Genomic DNA, 15,974 nt, shown 5'->3' with positions numbered 1-15,974 from the left:
ATTACTGAATGAGGATAAAAAGTTATAGTTTCAGACTCTTCTATGAATGGTGCCCTCTTCTTCCCAACCATAACTATCCTTTTTATTTGTAAAGCATTTTAATGCTTTTCAGCCTTGATTATGCCCCTAGGTATAATTATTGCATAGTTATAAATGACATTTGGTAGGTTTTCGCCGTAATTTTAAAGTCTCCACATCTGCATGGAGCGCTAGTTCACTCAGATTGCCTTTGAAATTCATTAGTAAATATTTGTATCATTGTTATCCTCTTGTGCTAGGAATACTTTCTTGCCCTTTGCTATTCCCCACCGTGCATCCCTGTACAACCTTGTGTCTCCGGGGCGCACGTCTGTGAGTGTCTAGGGCGGAATCAGTAGAGCTACTGCTTTGTAAGATTATAGACGTGATCAGATTTGCACGATGCCAGTTTTCGTACGCGGCTCTGTAAACTGTAGACTGTTCAGCTAATGCTCCCCTTGATTCCACACAGTTGACAAGGTTTTGAGGCGAAGTGTCCGTGTTTATAATTTGCATTTTCCCCAAGCAAATCATCTACTCATTGCTTATAGTTCATTCCCGCTTCCTCTTCAGCGAAATGTGTGTTCACAGCTACCCAGAAGTCATCCGGGTGACTGCCGTGGAAGGATAAACCACCTTGAGGGGATTGAAGGAAGTTCCCCATGGATGGGTAGAAACGGGCTTCCTGGAACCACTGAAAACTGGCACGCGTTGGAGAGAGGCAGCAGCTGCATTTTCTGGGGGAGGGGTGCGGATAAACCTTTTATGCTTTGTAGTCCTGGAAAAAAAAAGAAATCGCTCAGCAGTTAAAACAGGAAGGGATCCCTCTCCCAGTGGAAACAACCAGAGCCCAACCCAAATAGGTGTAGATCATGAAAGGAATTTCTGAGTCTGTGTCACCAAAAAGTCTGGAAATGGGATCCTAGTCCACTGCTTCCTCAGCTTCATAAAGGTTTGAGAGGTCCCTGGAGCGCTGGGTTTTTGTTTTGTTTTGTTTTTCCAAGACAGGGTTTCTCTGTAACAGCCCTGGCTGTCCTAGAACTTTGTAGACTAGGCTGCCCTCGAACTCACAGAGATCTGCCTGTCTGCCTCCCAAGTGCTGGGATTAAAGACGTGTGCCACCACCACCCAGCTGATGCTGGGTTCTACCACACACCACCACTGCCGCTGCCTGGATTTCCTACGAACCAGGCATTATTCTAAGTGATCAGTTTCTATCAGCTCATTGAATGTTCTGCATGCCCCTCTGTGGTGGGCACTATAACCCCAGTTTACCTCTGAAGACACTACACTAGGAGCAGTCCCATCAAAAGCCAATGGATCTGCCTGCCCTTTGGATGGTCTGTTCCTGGATGGTGACAGGGTAGTCTGTGGTCTTTCTTAGAACCAGGTATTGCCTTAGGGTAAACTGAGACTCAGGCCTCTATTGAGCTTGTCAAGGCTGGGTCCTAAAAGAACAATAGGAGCAAGGACCTTGGGGTCTGAGAACAGGCTATTTCAGGACATGGGTTGTGGGGATTTAAATTATATATAGTATTTCATGTTTAGAAAATTGAAGGAAAAGCTATTGCTAGTATAATACAAAAGAGAATAAATGGCATCTCCTGGCACATGCTTGTTCATGCTCACGAAGGAGAGGCTGAGGCAGGAGAATCTCAAGTTTTACGCCCGCCTGAGCTACAGGGTGTCTCAAAAAATAAAACCAGCCAGGCATGGTGGGGCACGCCTTTAATCCCAGCACTCAGGAGGCAGAGACAGGCAGGTCTCTTTCAGTTCAAGGTCAACCTGGTCTACGTAGTGAGTTCTAGGTCCCCAGAGGGGCTATAGAATAAGATCCTATCAATAAGAAGGGAAACAATAGCAGCAAACAAAGAACTAAAACCAACGCAAAGAAAAGCCAAACAACAAAGGGAACCAAGCAAGCCCCATAAAACCTGTTGAATGCTTGGGATAAACTGAGCACGGTGGGGGAGGGGGTTACTTCCCTATGACAACTTATCTTCCCCGTGGAGTAGTTTAGTGAAAACATTGGTCCATCTCCCGAATTTGCAGCAGCTGATGTTTAAATGGGGGTATTGTTATTTCCCCTCCAGGACACTAAGGAAGTAAGATACCTGGATCCAGATAGTCCATACAATGGCTTACCACTCCTCACTGCGCTTTTTCTCTAGAGAACATTTGCTGGATTTTCTGTTCTGTAGTGTCCACCAGAGGGCAGAAGAAGAAAGGGACTGGAGACGTTCAACTTTAAGTGAGACCTGAGCTGCTTCAGTCGTAAATGTCAGTTTGCGATTAAAGGCTCATGGTGCTTGTTTCTCCCCATTACACGAATTCTATTCTTCCACGGCTTGGGAAATGCATTTCTGCTACTATCCCTTTAAAACAGTCTGACTCGCCTTCTTTCATCTTATATATTTTATTACTTCATTTTATTCTATAGGGTCTCATATAACCCATGCTGGCTGGCCTTGGCCTCACATGTCCCTGAAGATGACTTTGAGGTCCTGGGCCTCTGGTTTCTACCTCCCAAGTGCTGGGATTACAGGCATGGGGCCACCACGCCAGGCGCAGGGTCTGGTTTTATACTGTGGGAAGGAAGAGAAGATCTTAAATTTTCCTGCTGTTATTTACCATCCTGCGGCCCTTATTCAATGTTGTGTAGACACTAGATTTGCAATTTCATAAATAAAGGTCGTTATCTGCTACAGACAGGCCCACGGCTATAGCTGTGACATCGCAAAACAAATTGCAGTCCCTAGGAGGGCCGGGGAGGGAGGGCCATTGGCCCATGGTCGGTCCCTTTAAGAGGCAGCGAGACCCAGAAAGGAAGTGGTGACATTCGAGTCTTTTAAAATTAGAGGGCAGAAAGATTTTTTCCATTACACCCGAGAGCCGGGCCTCTAGATTCCTTCTCTATCACATGCTTTCCAACGGCCCCTTGGCTCTCTCGCCAGAAGACTAAACTTACTTGCTGTGTAACTAATATTGGCCTACTTTTTCCAGACCTAACTGGCACTGTGCCAGCCCACATGGCTAAATTAGTCAGACCAGCACCTCATGAGTTTGCATTCTCACGTGTTTCAAATTCCATTCCCAGCGCCCTGAAGGGCTGGGAGGGATAGCCGGTGGAACCCTGGCAGGAGCAACTAACGCCACCCAAATCCAGGGTTTCTTTAGCCTCAGAATAAAACCTACTCACTGACTTGGGACCTTCTTGTCATAATACAAGTGGGTATAAAAGAATCAAGGAAGTACAAGAGAGAGAGAGAGAGAGAGAGAGAGAGAGAGAGAGAGAGAGAGAGAGGAGAAGAAGAAGAAGAAAATAGAAAATGAAGTAGAGAAAAGAAGAAGAAAATAGAAAATGAAGGAGAGGAAAGCAACGAAAAGGATAAAAGGAAGATCTCTACAGTAGAGGGGTCTCCACAGTGCTTCTACAAACCCTGGTCAGAACTTCTGGACTGGGGCTGTAGCTCACCAAGAAGGCCCTTGCCTAGCCTGTGCCAGGCCCAGCACTTCAAAACAAAACTTAAGTAGGAAACAAAATAGTTCAGGTCACCCTTTTCAATAACCTTGCTCATTTGGAAATGACTTTTGATTTAGCCTGAGAACGTGCACAGTTGCAAACCCACCCTGATTCAATGGTTGCCAGCAATTGCCCTCAGTAACCCTTTCTGCAACCTGGCCTGGTGATGCTCGCCCGTGAAACCAACACTGGGAAGGCAGAGGCAGGCAGATCTCGGTGAGTTCTGGCTTGTCCAGAACTACCTTGTGAGATCCTGTCTCAAATACAAACCAACCAAACAACCCAGCCCTTTCTACTCCGCTGAGAATGAAAATAGCCGGAAAGCCAAAGGTCCCATCAACAGAAAGAATCCACCAGATGGCTTCCTGGTTGACACAGCACCCTCTTTGTGAGATCTTCCATAGTGCACGACTTCTTCCAGTGCTGTGCTAAACCCGCTTAGCCAGCCCTCACAACCCTTTAACCTTGTTGCTTGGTCTAAATGAAGATCGCAGTGCCCTTCCTCGTCACTAGGCAACAAGCATCTCTTTCTCTGAGCTTGGAAAAGTGCAGCTTTCCTGGAGGCAGCGACACCTGCAGTCCCACTGAACTAATGAAGCAGGTGCTCCCTAGGCTGGGGTGGGGGGACAGCATGGCATGTCTGAAGGGTGTGCAGGAAACAAAATCTGATGCATTTGGGGACCCGAAGTACGTTCAGTGCGGCTAGGACAGTGCTGACGAGGTGGCAAAAGACAAGGCTAGAGAGAAACAAGTGTCCCCGATTTCTTTACTCCCCAAGTATAGGGCAGAGACCAGCAACATTATCATCGCCTGAAGTCCACAGATGCGCAGAACTGTTGGCCTGACTCCAGACCTCATGCACCAGAGTCTTCAAGGCTGACCCGTGGTGCAATGTGCCGTGTGGTCTGAAATGTCCCCCTCTGAGGACGTTAGGCAGTCCGGAGCAGAGGACGACAGGCCTCTGAGAGATTAAACAGGGAAACCACATCACACTAACTATTCTTGGTATAGAGTGGGTCAGCACAGGCACATTGCAGGGACAGGTGGGTCGCTAAGGTTGGCGTAACTGTCTTGGCAAAAGGTGACTTCTATCCTTCTTGGACAGTGGCGTGAAAGACAGAGAGAAGCAACCAGGTTTGTTGATAATAGAGAATATATCACTAGGACCTGGCAGGAGGCAGGCCTGAATTTTTGCCAAAGGCATGGCTTCTTTATTGGGAAGACTTCCTAGGGCCAAAGAACTGTCGGGGAGCAGTGTCAGCGGCTATGGGAACACAAGAGATCCCCAAGTGAGAGTACTTCTGGGTCAGCATGGATTGCCTAATGCAGAATGTGAGCAAACTGGATTTGTCTACACCTCACACGTTACCTGTGCAGAGTGCTCACCCACCCCTGCGGCAGGGCACCGCTGCCAGGGTTACTCCCAGCCCTCTCCCTTCTCTCTCCCTTTTGCATAACCTACATGGAAAGCCAGAAGCCTGCCAGTGTTCTCTGGAACCCCAGCAGCCTTGTGGGATTGAGCAAGGATGATTCTGATCTGTCAAATTTGGCCGTCAGAACTATTTCCCTCCTCCTGTTTGAAACAACACAAAAGAGCTGCTAAGAACTTTGATGCAAGCTGGGTGGTGGTATTGCACTTTTACCCCAGCACTCAGGAGGGAGAGGCAGGCAGAGCTCTATGAGTTCGAGGTCAGCCTGGTCTACAGAGTGAGTTCCAGGACAGCCAGGGCTACACAGAGAAATCATGTCTCAAAAAATATTTTTTTTCTATGCAAAATATACTGGGAGAAAGGTTTTACTCTTGGCCAAAACTCAAGAACATGATATAGAAACAAAATCCAACTGCCAAGGCTTCTCTGAGGGGCCGGGAGACCACTCAGATGATAAAATTATTGCTGAACGAGCACGGGGACTCAAACCTGAGTTCAGTTGCCAGTATCCGCATCAGAATCCAGCATGTGCTATGTGTAATCATGTTGTGCTTATAATCTCAGCACTGTTGTGGCCCCACAGATCCGGGCTGGTAAAGACAGGTAGATCTCCTGGATTTGCTGGCCAGCTAGTCTAGTCTGCTCAGAGAGCCCCAAGTCCCAGTGAGAGACCCTGCCTCAAGGTGGATGGATCCTGAGGAACAGCACCTGAGTTTGACCTCTGGTCTCTCCATGTGTGGGCATACAAGTGATACACATGTACGTACACACACACACACCTTTTTGAACAAGTCAAGGTATCAAAGGGTTAAGAATCCAAAGGGGGGGGGAGTAATCTAGACTGCTTTTTAGCCCAAATATGTGGATAGTTAATATGCCAAGCCAATTTCACAATTATCCCTGCTAAAACAGAAGAAACGTGTCATGGATTTTGGCACTAAGTCTGGGACACAGTGGTCAATGGATAGCTCAAGCAGGTTGGGGAAGATGGCAGGTGGCCTTTTAGGATCTCCCATTCTGCAGGGTGCCTGCTAACTTGGAGCCCAGGTTTCTAGCCTGTGACGACCGGGAGGCCAAGGCGGAGGAACTGCCTCTGCACTGAGACCTAAAAGAGCAGTCCCCCGCAGTCAGACCCATAACTGAGGCCTAGCTCCATAAAAAACGAGGAAGGGGCTGCCGGCTGAAGAACGGGAGGGATGCTCCAGGCCCGGGCAGGTGAGACCTGTAGCCTTCACCAGTCAGGAGCCTCAGGGAATGTCTTCTCTCCCTGTTCTCTGCCAGGGGATAGGCTGGTGAGCTCCACTTATTCTGCTGGGAAAGGGTCCAGCAGCCAGAAGGGCTCATGACGGACTCAAAGGGAAATTCCAGAATCAGTGACATTTACGTTCCTTCAGCTGATGGCATCACTCGCAAAACTGAAAGCAGGTGTAGCGACGGGAAGTTCATTCTCTCTGAAGATCCACTAATTCAGAAAAACACTGAGCTGTGACCAGGCCATCATCAGGCTGTGGGCCTCACACCCTAGACAGGGACAGAAACAGGTGAGATGGGCGCAGAGAGGCCTCTTGCAGGGCAGCTCCGCCCTGGGCTGATTAGCCAATCTCTCCCTCTCACTTTCTCATGCATAATTGGAATTTATGTGTAGCTGATAGAGGCACTCAGACACACCCCGACCTTCCTACTCAGTCACCACGCAGTTGCCACGTGTAGCGCCTGTTGCCTCCCTCACCTGTGGCAGATGAAGCTTTACTATTGGCTCTTCCCTCTGCTTAACTTGGGTTCTAGTCCATTCTTCCTGCCGGACGCTTTCTTCTCTTCCTTGGGTCGCTCTCATGCCTGCCTTTAGCGTCTAGGAACTCCCCGCTGAGGGCCAGCTACTACTCACATGCAGAATGGGTTCTCTCACCTGGCCTGCGTGGCTCTGCTCAGGTACCATCTGTTTATCTGGTGTCCCTCACAGTAAAAAGATACCTACTGTTCCACCCTGAGATTGTGCCTTAACCCACCCCCCAGGGCTCTTTCCTCCCCTTTCCCCAGCAAGTGATGTCCAGAGCCACTGCCATTTTTTCCTGTGTCCCTAACTTGTTCGGCCTTTCAACGGTGCTGTTGAAGACTCTTCCCTATTTTCTGGGTATCTATCCTCTGCAGGTTCTCTGGGGTTATTCACAGTTCTAATTCCCTGCTCCACAGCTGGCCACAGGCTCATCTACTGCTCCATAGGACCCTAGAGTGAGAAGAGTTCAAATCCAGGTCCAAAGTTTCCTCTCTAAGACCTACATGGCTCTGAGTCCTCTACAACTCAGGAAGTGGGCTCTATCATCGAGGCCACTCTGAGAACACCTAAGCTCTGCTCGGATTACCCAAATATTCTCCCGACACTGACACCAGCTTGTTCAAGATGCTACCTGAGACTCTGTGGGTTTTTATTTTTGTTTTTTTTTTTTAATTTTTATTTATTAAAGATTTTTGTCTCTTCCCCGCCACCGCCTCCCATTTCCCTCCCCCTCCCCCAATCAAGTCCCCCTCCCTCGTCAGCCCAAAGAGCAATCAGGGTTCCCTGCCCTGTGGGAAGTCCAAGGAACCCCCACCTCCATCCAGGTCTAGTAAGGTGAGCATCCAAACTGCCTAGGCTCCCACAAAGCCAGTATGTGCAGTGGGATAAAAAACCCATTGCCATTGTTCTTGAGTTCTCAGTAGTCCTCATTGTCCGCTATGTTCAGCGAGTCCGGTTTTATCCCAGGCTTTTTCAGATCCAGGCCAGCTGGCCTTGGTGAGTTCCCGATAGAACATCCCCACCCCATTGTCTCAGTGTGTGGGTGCACCCCTCGCAGTCCTGAGTTCGTTGCTCGTGCTCTCTCTCCTTCTGCTCCTGATTTGGACCTTGAAATTTCTGTCCGGTGCTCCAATGTGGGTCTCTGTCTCCTTTCATCGCCTGATGAAGGTTAATATTCAGGAGGATGCCTATATGTTTTTCTTTGGGTTTTTGTTCTTTGAGACAGGTTCTCTCTGTGTAGCTCTGGCTGTCCTAGAACTCACTCTGTAAACCAGGCTGGCCTTGAACCCACAGAGATCTGCCGGCCTCTGCTCCCCCCCCCCCCCACTCCACCAGGGTTGGGATTACAGGTGTGCACCACCAGGCCCAGACTCTGTGGTTCTTATCTGGTCCTTAGCATTCTGTTTTCATCCCTGTGCAGCGATTTCCAGAGCAGCTGGCTGGTCCCCAGAGGGGTAGGTAATTCAGGGGACATGGCTCTTTCCTTTTGGAGGTTTCTTCCTGAACCCAGAGTGCGATCAAGAGCCCGTTCACGATGGTCAACTGAGGTCATCTCTTCTGTTTTCTCTAGTTTACCTGGGTGCTCAGACCCCACTGGCTCCCTTCTGCTTCCTTCAACCAATCAGCCTCTGTCACCCCACGGCCTTCGCACTCACTGTCTCTTCTATTTGAAAACCTTTCCAGACTAGGGGAAGCTGTTCCCTGTTCACCGAGGTTATCACCTCCAGCATCACCTCCCGACATAGACCTCTCCCAATAATGTAGTGGTTTTCAACCTGTGGGTTGCGACCCTTGGCGGGGGGTGGGTGTGGGGGTGTATGGGGGGCTCAAATGACCCTTTCGCAAGTTCACCGAGGACCATCGAAAAACACAGATGTTTACATTATGATTCATAACAGTAGCAAATTAAGTTATGAAGGAGCCACGAAATAATGTTATGGTTGGGGGGTCACCACAACATGAGGAACTGTATTAAAGGGTCACAGCATCAGGAGGGTTGAGAACCCCTGTGAAAACGACACTTACGAGGGCAGATCAATACAACCGTTTTTGCCCAAAGCCTAGCACATCGGAACTACTCCTTTGCTCTCTTGCCTATGGCCTGTTTCTCCGAAGCACCTCCGTGGAAGGATCTTGTTGGCGGGAGGACTGTATCGCTGCAGATCAGAGCAAATCCAGAGCTTGGTGATGGCAGCAGACACGCAGTTACAGGTTGCTTGCCCGCCTAATAGGGCTTAAAGGGGATTAAATAAGGACGCGAAGAACACCACGTAGGCATGGCCACAGCAGGTTACCCCAAAGGTGTGGTTATTGCCACCCTCACGGCTGGTGATTCCCAGGGGTTCTGAGACATGGAAAGTCACAGCACATCTGTAACCCAGCTTTATGCCTCATTTTCCCCCTCACGTACGATGGCGGCTTCCATCAATCTGTTGGCTCCTGATGGATTTGGAGTTGCCCAAATCGTGCGTGTCTTTTAATGTCATAAAAACAGAAACTCAAGCAGCATTAGCTAATGAACGGTGCAGAAAAATCCACTATCTAGAACCTAAGGCCACTGGTTAGCTTAGAGGTACAGCTGCTGCTATCTGGCAGCCCACGTTTCCTCCTGAAGTTCATTGCTGAACCCCTCCCCCCCCCCCCCCAGCAACAACAGCAACAGCAGCAGCAATCCAGCGTGGGACACTGCTCTATGTTTTCGCTTTAGTTGCATCTGTAACCTGGGATAAAAGCAGAAACTGGCTAAGAAGATGAGCTAATCTGCCTTGTGGAAGCACACCCTACAGTCTAAAACACTCCATACACTTCATACATCATTACTCTACGCAGATCTAAAGGTAGAGAACAAGCCAAAATATTTACTAGATGTCAGCTATCCTTAAAAACAGACCGGCTTTGGGGGTTTAGAGATTACGGGAGGGAGTGTCCTTACTGGCCTGGAGGGAGGGGCTGGCTTGAGCTTCCTGCAGGGTTGAGTGGGGTTGTCTGCTGGACTGGCCTTCCCTGCAGTGAAATGCTCTGTAGTTTCTGGCTCCTGGTCCCTGGCTTCAGTGTCTATTACAAGACCAGCTGCCCTGGCAGTTGCTAAGATGCTTAATATGCAGTGAGCCTGGAGACAAGAAAGAGCTGCCTTATGGTCAGGCAGAGGCACCCTGAAGTCACTTGTCTTTCTGGAGAGGTGAGAGACAGCCCAGTGGGCTTCTTTGGTGCAGCCTTTGTGGAAAGAAAGGCCATCGTAGAGCCAGTGCCCACCCTCAGCAGCGCACCTTAGAAGAATCAAAAGTGATGCTCAGGGATTGATAGCCTGAATATATAAAGAACTCACACAGCACAATAACAAAATCCCAAAGAAACCAATTTCTAAAAACTGTTTTAGATACTGGTTTTTATTCTACGCAATGAGTGTTTGTCTGCCTGAATGTATGTATACTACATGTGTGCCTGGTACCCGCAGAGGCCAGAGGGTGGAATTAGATCCCCCAAAAGTAGAGTGACAGACAGTTGTGAGCTACCATGTGAGTGTTGGATACTGAATTCGGGTCCTCTACAAGAACAGCGAGTGCTTTTAACTCCAGTATTCCTCTCCAGCTTCACAAACTCATTTAAAAAAAAAAAAGGGACAGAGGGTTTTCACTCATAGCTTCTCCAGAGAGAATATATAAATGTCCTTGGAGCAGAGATCTCCGCATCAATGGCTACCTAGGAAATACAAATCCAAACCACACTCACTCAGACTATTATAAAAACAAATGACACTAACTTCACTTCCAAGTATACACAGAGAAGTGTTGAAAGCAGGGACTCGCCAGTGTGCCACTCAGTCCATCTCCTCTCGCCTTCGGGTCAAGATAAAGAATCCTCAGCTCCTTCTGCAGCACCGTGTCTGCTCGCATGTGGCCACGTCCCACCATGACAATGGATTGAACCTCCAAATTGTAAGCCACCCCAATGAACTGTTTTCCTTCGTGAGAGTCTCTGCGCTCATGGGGCCTCTGCACAGCAACAGAAACCCTAAGGCACATATTAAGTGGAGCGAGACAGTGTCACCTGCTGCCACTTAGAGGGAATAAAGTCAAGTTCACAGAGAGGAAGCGGGATGGTGGCGGCAAGGAGCTGAGGTGAAAGGAAACAATAAAGCTATTGACAGACAGACACAGAGTTTGTACACTCCGCAAGATGAACACTTCTGCAGGAACGAAGAGACACTGTAGGAATGCGAACACAAGGCCTCTCGGAGCTGGACGTTTCAAACGGGTTAAGAGTAGGCATGTCTGAGCACTTCACCAGGCCAAACCCAACCACTCGCTTGGTCACCTCACCGCAACAGCCGTGCTCTGAATGTCAAGACCTATTTAGTGAACGCTTGCGAGTTTGTAAGTCCCAGGTTTGGTGCTGGAAGAAAAGTAATGCCTGCTCTCAAGACCTTAGGGATTTTAAAACAAGAAAGGCAACCTGGACTAGGAGGCTTGAATGCACTAGAAATGTGTAACTCCCAATCAGGAGAGGTGACTGGCTCTGTTGTCACTAACAGGTTAACCGATTTGCATAGTAATGTGTCACCAAAGGAGTTACTAGTTTGTTTTTACAGGTAGCTCCCTCAGAAAAACGAGCTGGGGGCTGGAGAGATTGCTCCATGGTTAGGAGGGCCAGAGTTCAATTCCAGTATCCACACGATGGTGGTGGCTAACAACAGCCTATAGCTTCAATTCGAGGGGACCCAGCACCCCATTCTGGCCTCCTCAAACACTGTATTCATGTGATACATGTAGGTTAAACACCCATACACATAAAACAACAAAATAATTTAATAAAAGCCTGGCCATCCCTCATAGGCCCCTTTGCCATGTGATAACCTATACCACCATGGGACTCTGCAGAGAGCCCCTATCAGCCAGATGGCATCTAATCAGACGGGTCCATGAATGTAAATGTCTTTAAACCTACAACGGTACACTTAAATATTAAGTTAAGATGGTGGCTGCTATGTTCTAAGGCTTCCCAGCCTCTAGAACTGAGCCTAATAACCTTTATGGTTTTACAAATTACCTGTCTCTGATACTGTGCTATAGCAACAGAAAATAGAACAAAACAAGCTGTGTCAGATATTCATCAACATAAAACACTAACCACAACGGAAAGAGCAGACGAGGCCTGTAATCCCACCTACTCAGGAGGCTGAAGCAGTTCAAGTTAGTCGTTGGCTGCAAGAGTGAGTTCAAAGGTGATTTAAAGAGAACTCAAAAAGAAGAGAACACTAGGGAGATAGCTCAATGACAAAGAACTTTCCTAGCATGTCAGGCCCTGGGTTCAAAACCCCATAAGACATGCATTCTCTCACTGACTCTCTCTTCCTTCCTCCCCTCCTAAAAGCAACACCCCCCCCAACACACACACATAAAGACAAACACAAACTTGAAGAAGCCGGTGTGATAACAATGGTGACAGTGACATTAAACACAACAGACTTGAAAGAAATTGGGAGTCAGCTAACACCTGTTAACACAGAGCAGGCCACGAAAGGGAGAGCAAAGGGGTAGCTGTAAACAGGACACCTCTACACCAGTCGTATAGAAAGACAATTACTCCGATACAGTGGAATTAAATCCATCACCACAGACCAACAGCTGCTAATGTCTCTTGACACTGTGGCTTTGGAGCAAAGACGCTCCTAAGATGGGGGGCCCTTATCATTTATAGTCCAGATGCCATACCTTGGTGTTCCTCTCACAGCATGTGAGGACAGTGGCCACACTGGTAGAGGGGCAGGGGGCAGTTTAAGTGTCAAGAATGACTGGGCCGGAGAAGGAGACCAGGGACGGGGAAAGAAGCGATAGGAGGGGTCCCAGGAGGGCCACCCTTACTCAAGATGCACAGCACGGGCGGGCTGTCCCCAACGTTACACTGTACATTCTCCACTCACTCGAAATGCAGAAATATTTATTTTGGTTTCCTTCATTGTTTTTGGAAATTCTGTTTTGGTTTATAAAACATAGAAATAGCCAACACTGAAAGCAAACGTTCAAAACCCCCGTTGTGAAAATTATTGACTTCTTGTGCAGTTAAGAATACAAGTATGAAGTTAGGCTACCAAATAGTGTTATTACAATGACGATTCCTTAGTGCAAACCCAGTTGTGGTTCAGTAACACACGCACTCACACGGCCAACAAGGGTGGCCTCAAAGGTATAAGTGACAGCATGGCCAGGTCACAGGTGGCAAAGACTCGCAGGACAGTGAAATGCTGCTAATTTCCCAAATTAACTTTGCAAGACAAAACTTCCTTGAGGAGTTAATCCCAGGATTTCCCCCAGATTTCTACATACCAGAAGGTTGGCTTGTCAAATGCATCTCACAGAAATCAGGTAGTTTTACATTTACTCACGACTGTCCATTCTAATAAGTACCCATATTTACCAACTCCCTCAACAGTTTTGAAGACACGCTTTGCCTGAGTTTAACTGGGAGGAAAAACAGCAAGTTGACCCCCCACACATCATCACTGGCTAGGAAAACCAGGGTTGGAGCCCAGTGGCCATCGCAGGTGTGAGGCGGTTCCACGAGGAGCCGGTGGACAGCAGCGGAGGAATGGCAGCTGAACGCGGCCAATCCAGGTCGTTCTCTGACAGACCGTCTTCCTTGCAGAGTCTAAGGCAGGAGTTCTCACAAGGCCTGGGAAGGGCGTGGGGGGGGGCAGATCTGGAGGAGAGTCCGAGGGCAATCCTGCTGCGTGTGTGGGAAGCTGCTGGCTCGCAGGAGCTGCCATGTTTTCTTTTCTTTTTTACCGAGACTGGGCGCCAGCATTGTTCTGAGGAGGACTGGTCTTTTAGTTTGCTGGGAACCTTGTGTCCCAGCAGGCACAGCAGGGACCGTTTGGAACCCTTACAAATAAGAAGGGTTGTGTGAGTGTATTGTGTAGGAGGTGGAGGAGTGGAGGGGAAGGGATTTAAAAAGAGAAATCTGTGGTCCGCGGCGACTTGCTTCCGCCTGGACCCTTGTTCGTACTCATGAAGGGACAGCTTTCCTCCAGTGCACTGTACTCTCGAGAGCAGCAGACTGCTGCGGCACGGGCAGCAAGGGGCAGACACATCAGAGAGAGCAAAGTCCTAACCCCTCGGTGAGAAAAGACAGGAGACAGAAGTTTTAACACCCCACCTTAGCGGCTGAGGAAATCTTAAATAACTTAGCACTTTTATGGGTTCCCCTTTACAATATTTAAGGCTCGTTTTGGAAATCGTGTATCACCAGGGTCGTGGGCTGCAACACACGTGACTGTAAGGCAGTGTTCCGTGCCCTCTAAAATCCCTACGGTAAGACCCCGCGGACAAGTCCCTCATGGCCATTTCCTTTCCTACACTTGATGCAGGCGAAGTCTGTTACCAACGCGAAGGCCATTGGTACAAGGAGGATTGTGGAGGTGTGCCATTTCTTCCAAGTCGTCGTCTTCACATTAAATCTTGATGGTGGAATACATTTCATCTATCTGTGACCTGAAATAGTTCCGTAGCTCTGGCCTTTTTGCCTTCAATGTTGGAGTCAGAAGGCCATTGTCAGTAGAAAATAATTCCGTGTGTATAGCAATGCCTTTGACCTGCAAATAAACAAAGCTGTTAAAATGAGGGGAGAAGACAGACACAAGAAGTCTCAACAGAAATGAAGTTCTTAGAGGCGATGGAGGCCTGTAAGGCCCCCAATCTAGCCTCTCATTTCACTGTGCGTTCTCAAGGGAGAACAGGGGTCCCACAGGAAAGAATTCCGAAGCATGGGTTAAGCTCAGGGAAGTACGCAGTCATAGACTGAGTACTGGTGCTACAGAGACTGCTCATCACTTAAGAGCACTTTCTGCTCTTCCAGAGGACCCAGGTTCAATTCTCAGAACCCAAGTTGGGTGGCTCATGACTGCCTATAATGTCAGCTTCAGAATCTGACACCTCTGGCCTCTTCAGCACCTGTACCCGTGTGCACATGGGTATACATGCGTGAACGAGCACGCACGCGCACACACACACACACACACAAATGTTTAAGAAGAAAGTCCTTCTGCATCAAATTACTCCTAGTATTTCCTTAGGTCTGCTCTTCAGCCTCTAAAATCTGCACATTGAAAATCTTCAAGTCAGGTTCTGCTCTACACCACATCTGCTCCTGGATCAGCGTCATACCTGCTCAAAAGGCTTCAGACCAGCTTCCTTCCCGAGTTTCACCATGTCTTCCAGGATAGCCTTCTGGACATCCTAACAATGTAAGGAAAAACAGATTATTTTCTCTCATCCCTAGAGGTGCTGAGAACAGAGTGGAGAGGCAGAAGACGGTCGGAACAGTGCCGAGTCTCACCTTATGTCTGCACAGCTCCTCAAATGAGCCTTGAAATCCCCTCCGGGAGGCCCAGGAACCCAGGTTCTCAGCATCCGGTACCACAACAGCTATGAGAAATGCCTACGACACACACAAGCGAGTCATTACCGGTTGATTTGTCTATATTGCAGGCCCATGGGAATATCTGGTAATATTATGGGTTGTTGCTCAGAATGTATTCCTGACATGCGCCCTCCCAGGGCTCCTTGAGCCCAGGTGAGGAACTACCAGCCCTCAAGTAGATAATTACAGACACCACCAGTCACTAGTGATCAAAATCTAACAGCAAGGCAAGTTTTATTTACTTTGATACAAACTTTAACTTGTCTTTTTTTTTTTATTTTGAGAGCAGGATCTCATGTAGCCCAGGCTAGCCTTGAATTGGCTATATGGTTGAGACTGGCCTTACACTACTGATTCTCTCATCTCTGCCTCCCAAACGCTAGGACTATAAGTGTGTATCTCCATGCATGGCTGTGTATACTTCTGGAAATTTTATATGCAATTAGAATATTAATTTTGATTTTTAATAGTGAATATTCTTAGCCTTAGAACATAATTTCCTCAAAAAATACTTACAATAAGCTAAGCTTTGTAGTAAGTTTAAAAATGTAAAACTTTCCCTGGGTCCCTGGCCTATCTGGTCTTAGGTTCAAATATCACCAGTCTATTAAAGAACGTAGCAATAAAATGCCTCTGGAGATATTCTGCTACACTCAGAGATCAGTGTCCTGCTCAGCCATCATCGGAGAAGAACAAACAGAGATCCACAGCTGCACAACGTTCGAAGAACGAGAGACTGGAATTCTCAGCCCTAAATGGGAGGTCTCCATCACATCCCCTCCCTTGGGGTCTAGGGAATCCTTCAGAAGAGAAG

The 15,974-nt window shown here is 48.1% G+C and overlaps 1 protein-coding gene across 6 annotated transcripts in view; it reads right to left on the bottom strand.

Moving 5' to 3' along the window:
• Positions 1-12,661: 12,661 nt before the first annotated feature.
• Positions 12,662-15,974, bottom strand: part of Acsl1 (acyl-CoA synthetase long chain family member 1) — a 69,379-nt gene continuing 66,066 nt past the window's right edge. For all 6 annotated transcript variants that reach the window (XM_075986720.1, XM_075986725.1, XM_075986726.1 and 3 more), the window contains exons 19-21: positions 15,077-15,178; positions 14,905-14,976; positions 12,662-14,333 (exon numbers count right to left, since the gene is read on the bottom strand). In XM_075986720.1, coding sequence (XP_075842835.1) covers positions 14,193-14,333; positions 14,905-14,976; positions 15,077-15,178 — 315 coding nt within the window. In that variant the 3' untranslated portion in view covers positions 12,662-14,192. The remainder of the gene's footprint in view (positions 14,334-14,904; positions 14,977-15,076; positions 15,179-15,974) is intronic.

The sequence above is a fragment of the Microtus pennsylvanicus genome, chromosome 9 (assembly GCF_037038515.1).
Source record: "Microtus pennsylvanicus isolate mMicPen1 chromosome 9, mMicPen1.hap1, whole genome shotgun sequence".
Lineage (NCBI taxonomy): Eukaryota > Metazoa > Chordata > Mammalia > Rodentia > Cricetidae > Microtus > Microtus pennsylvanicus.
The sequence above is the reverse complement of the archived record's forward strand: the minus strand, read 5'-3'. Positions and strand labels throughout refer to the sequence as shown.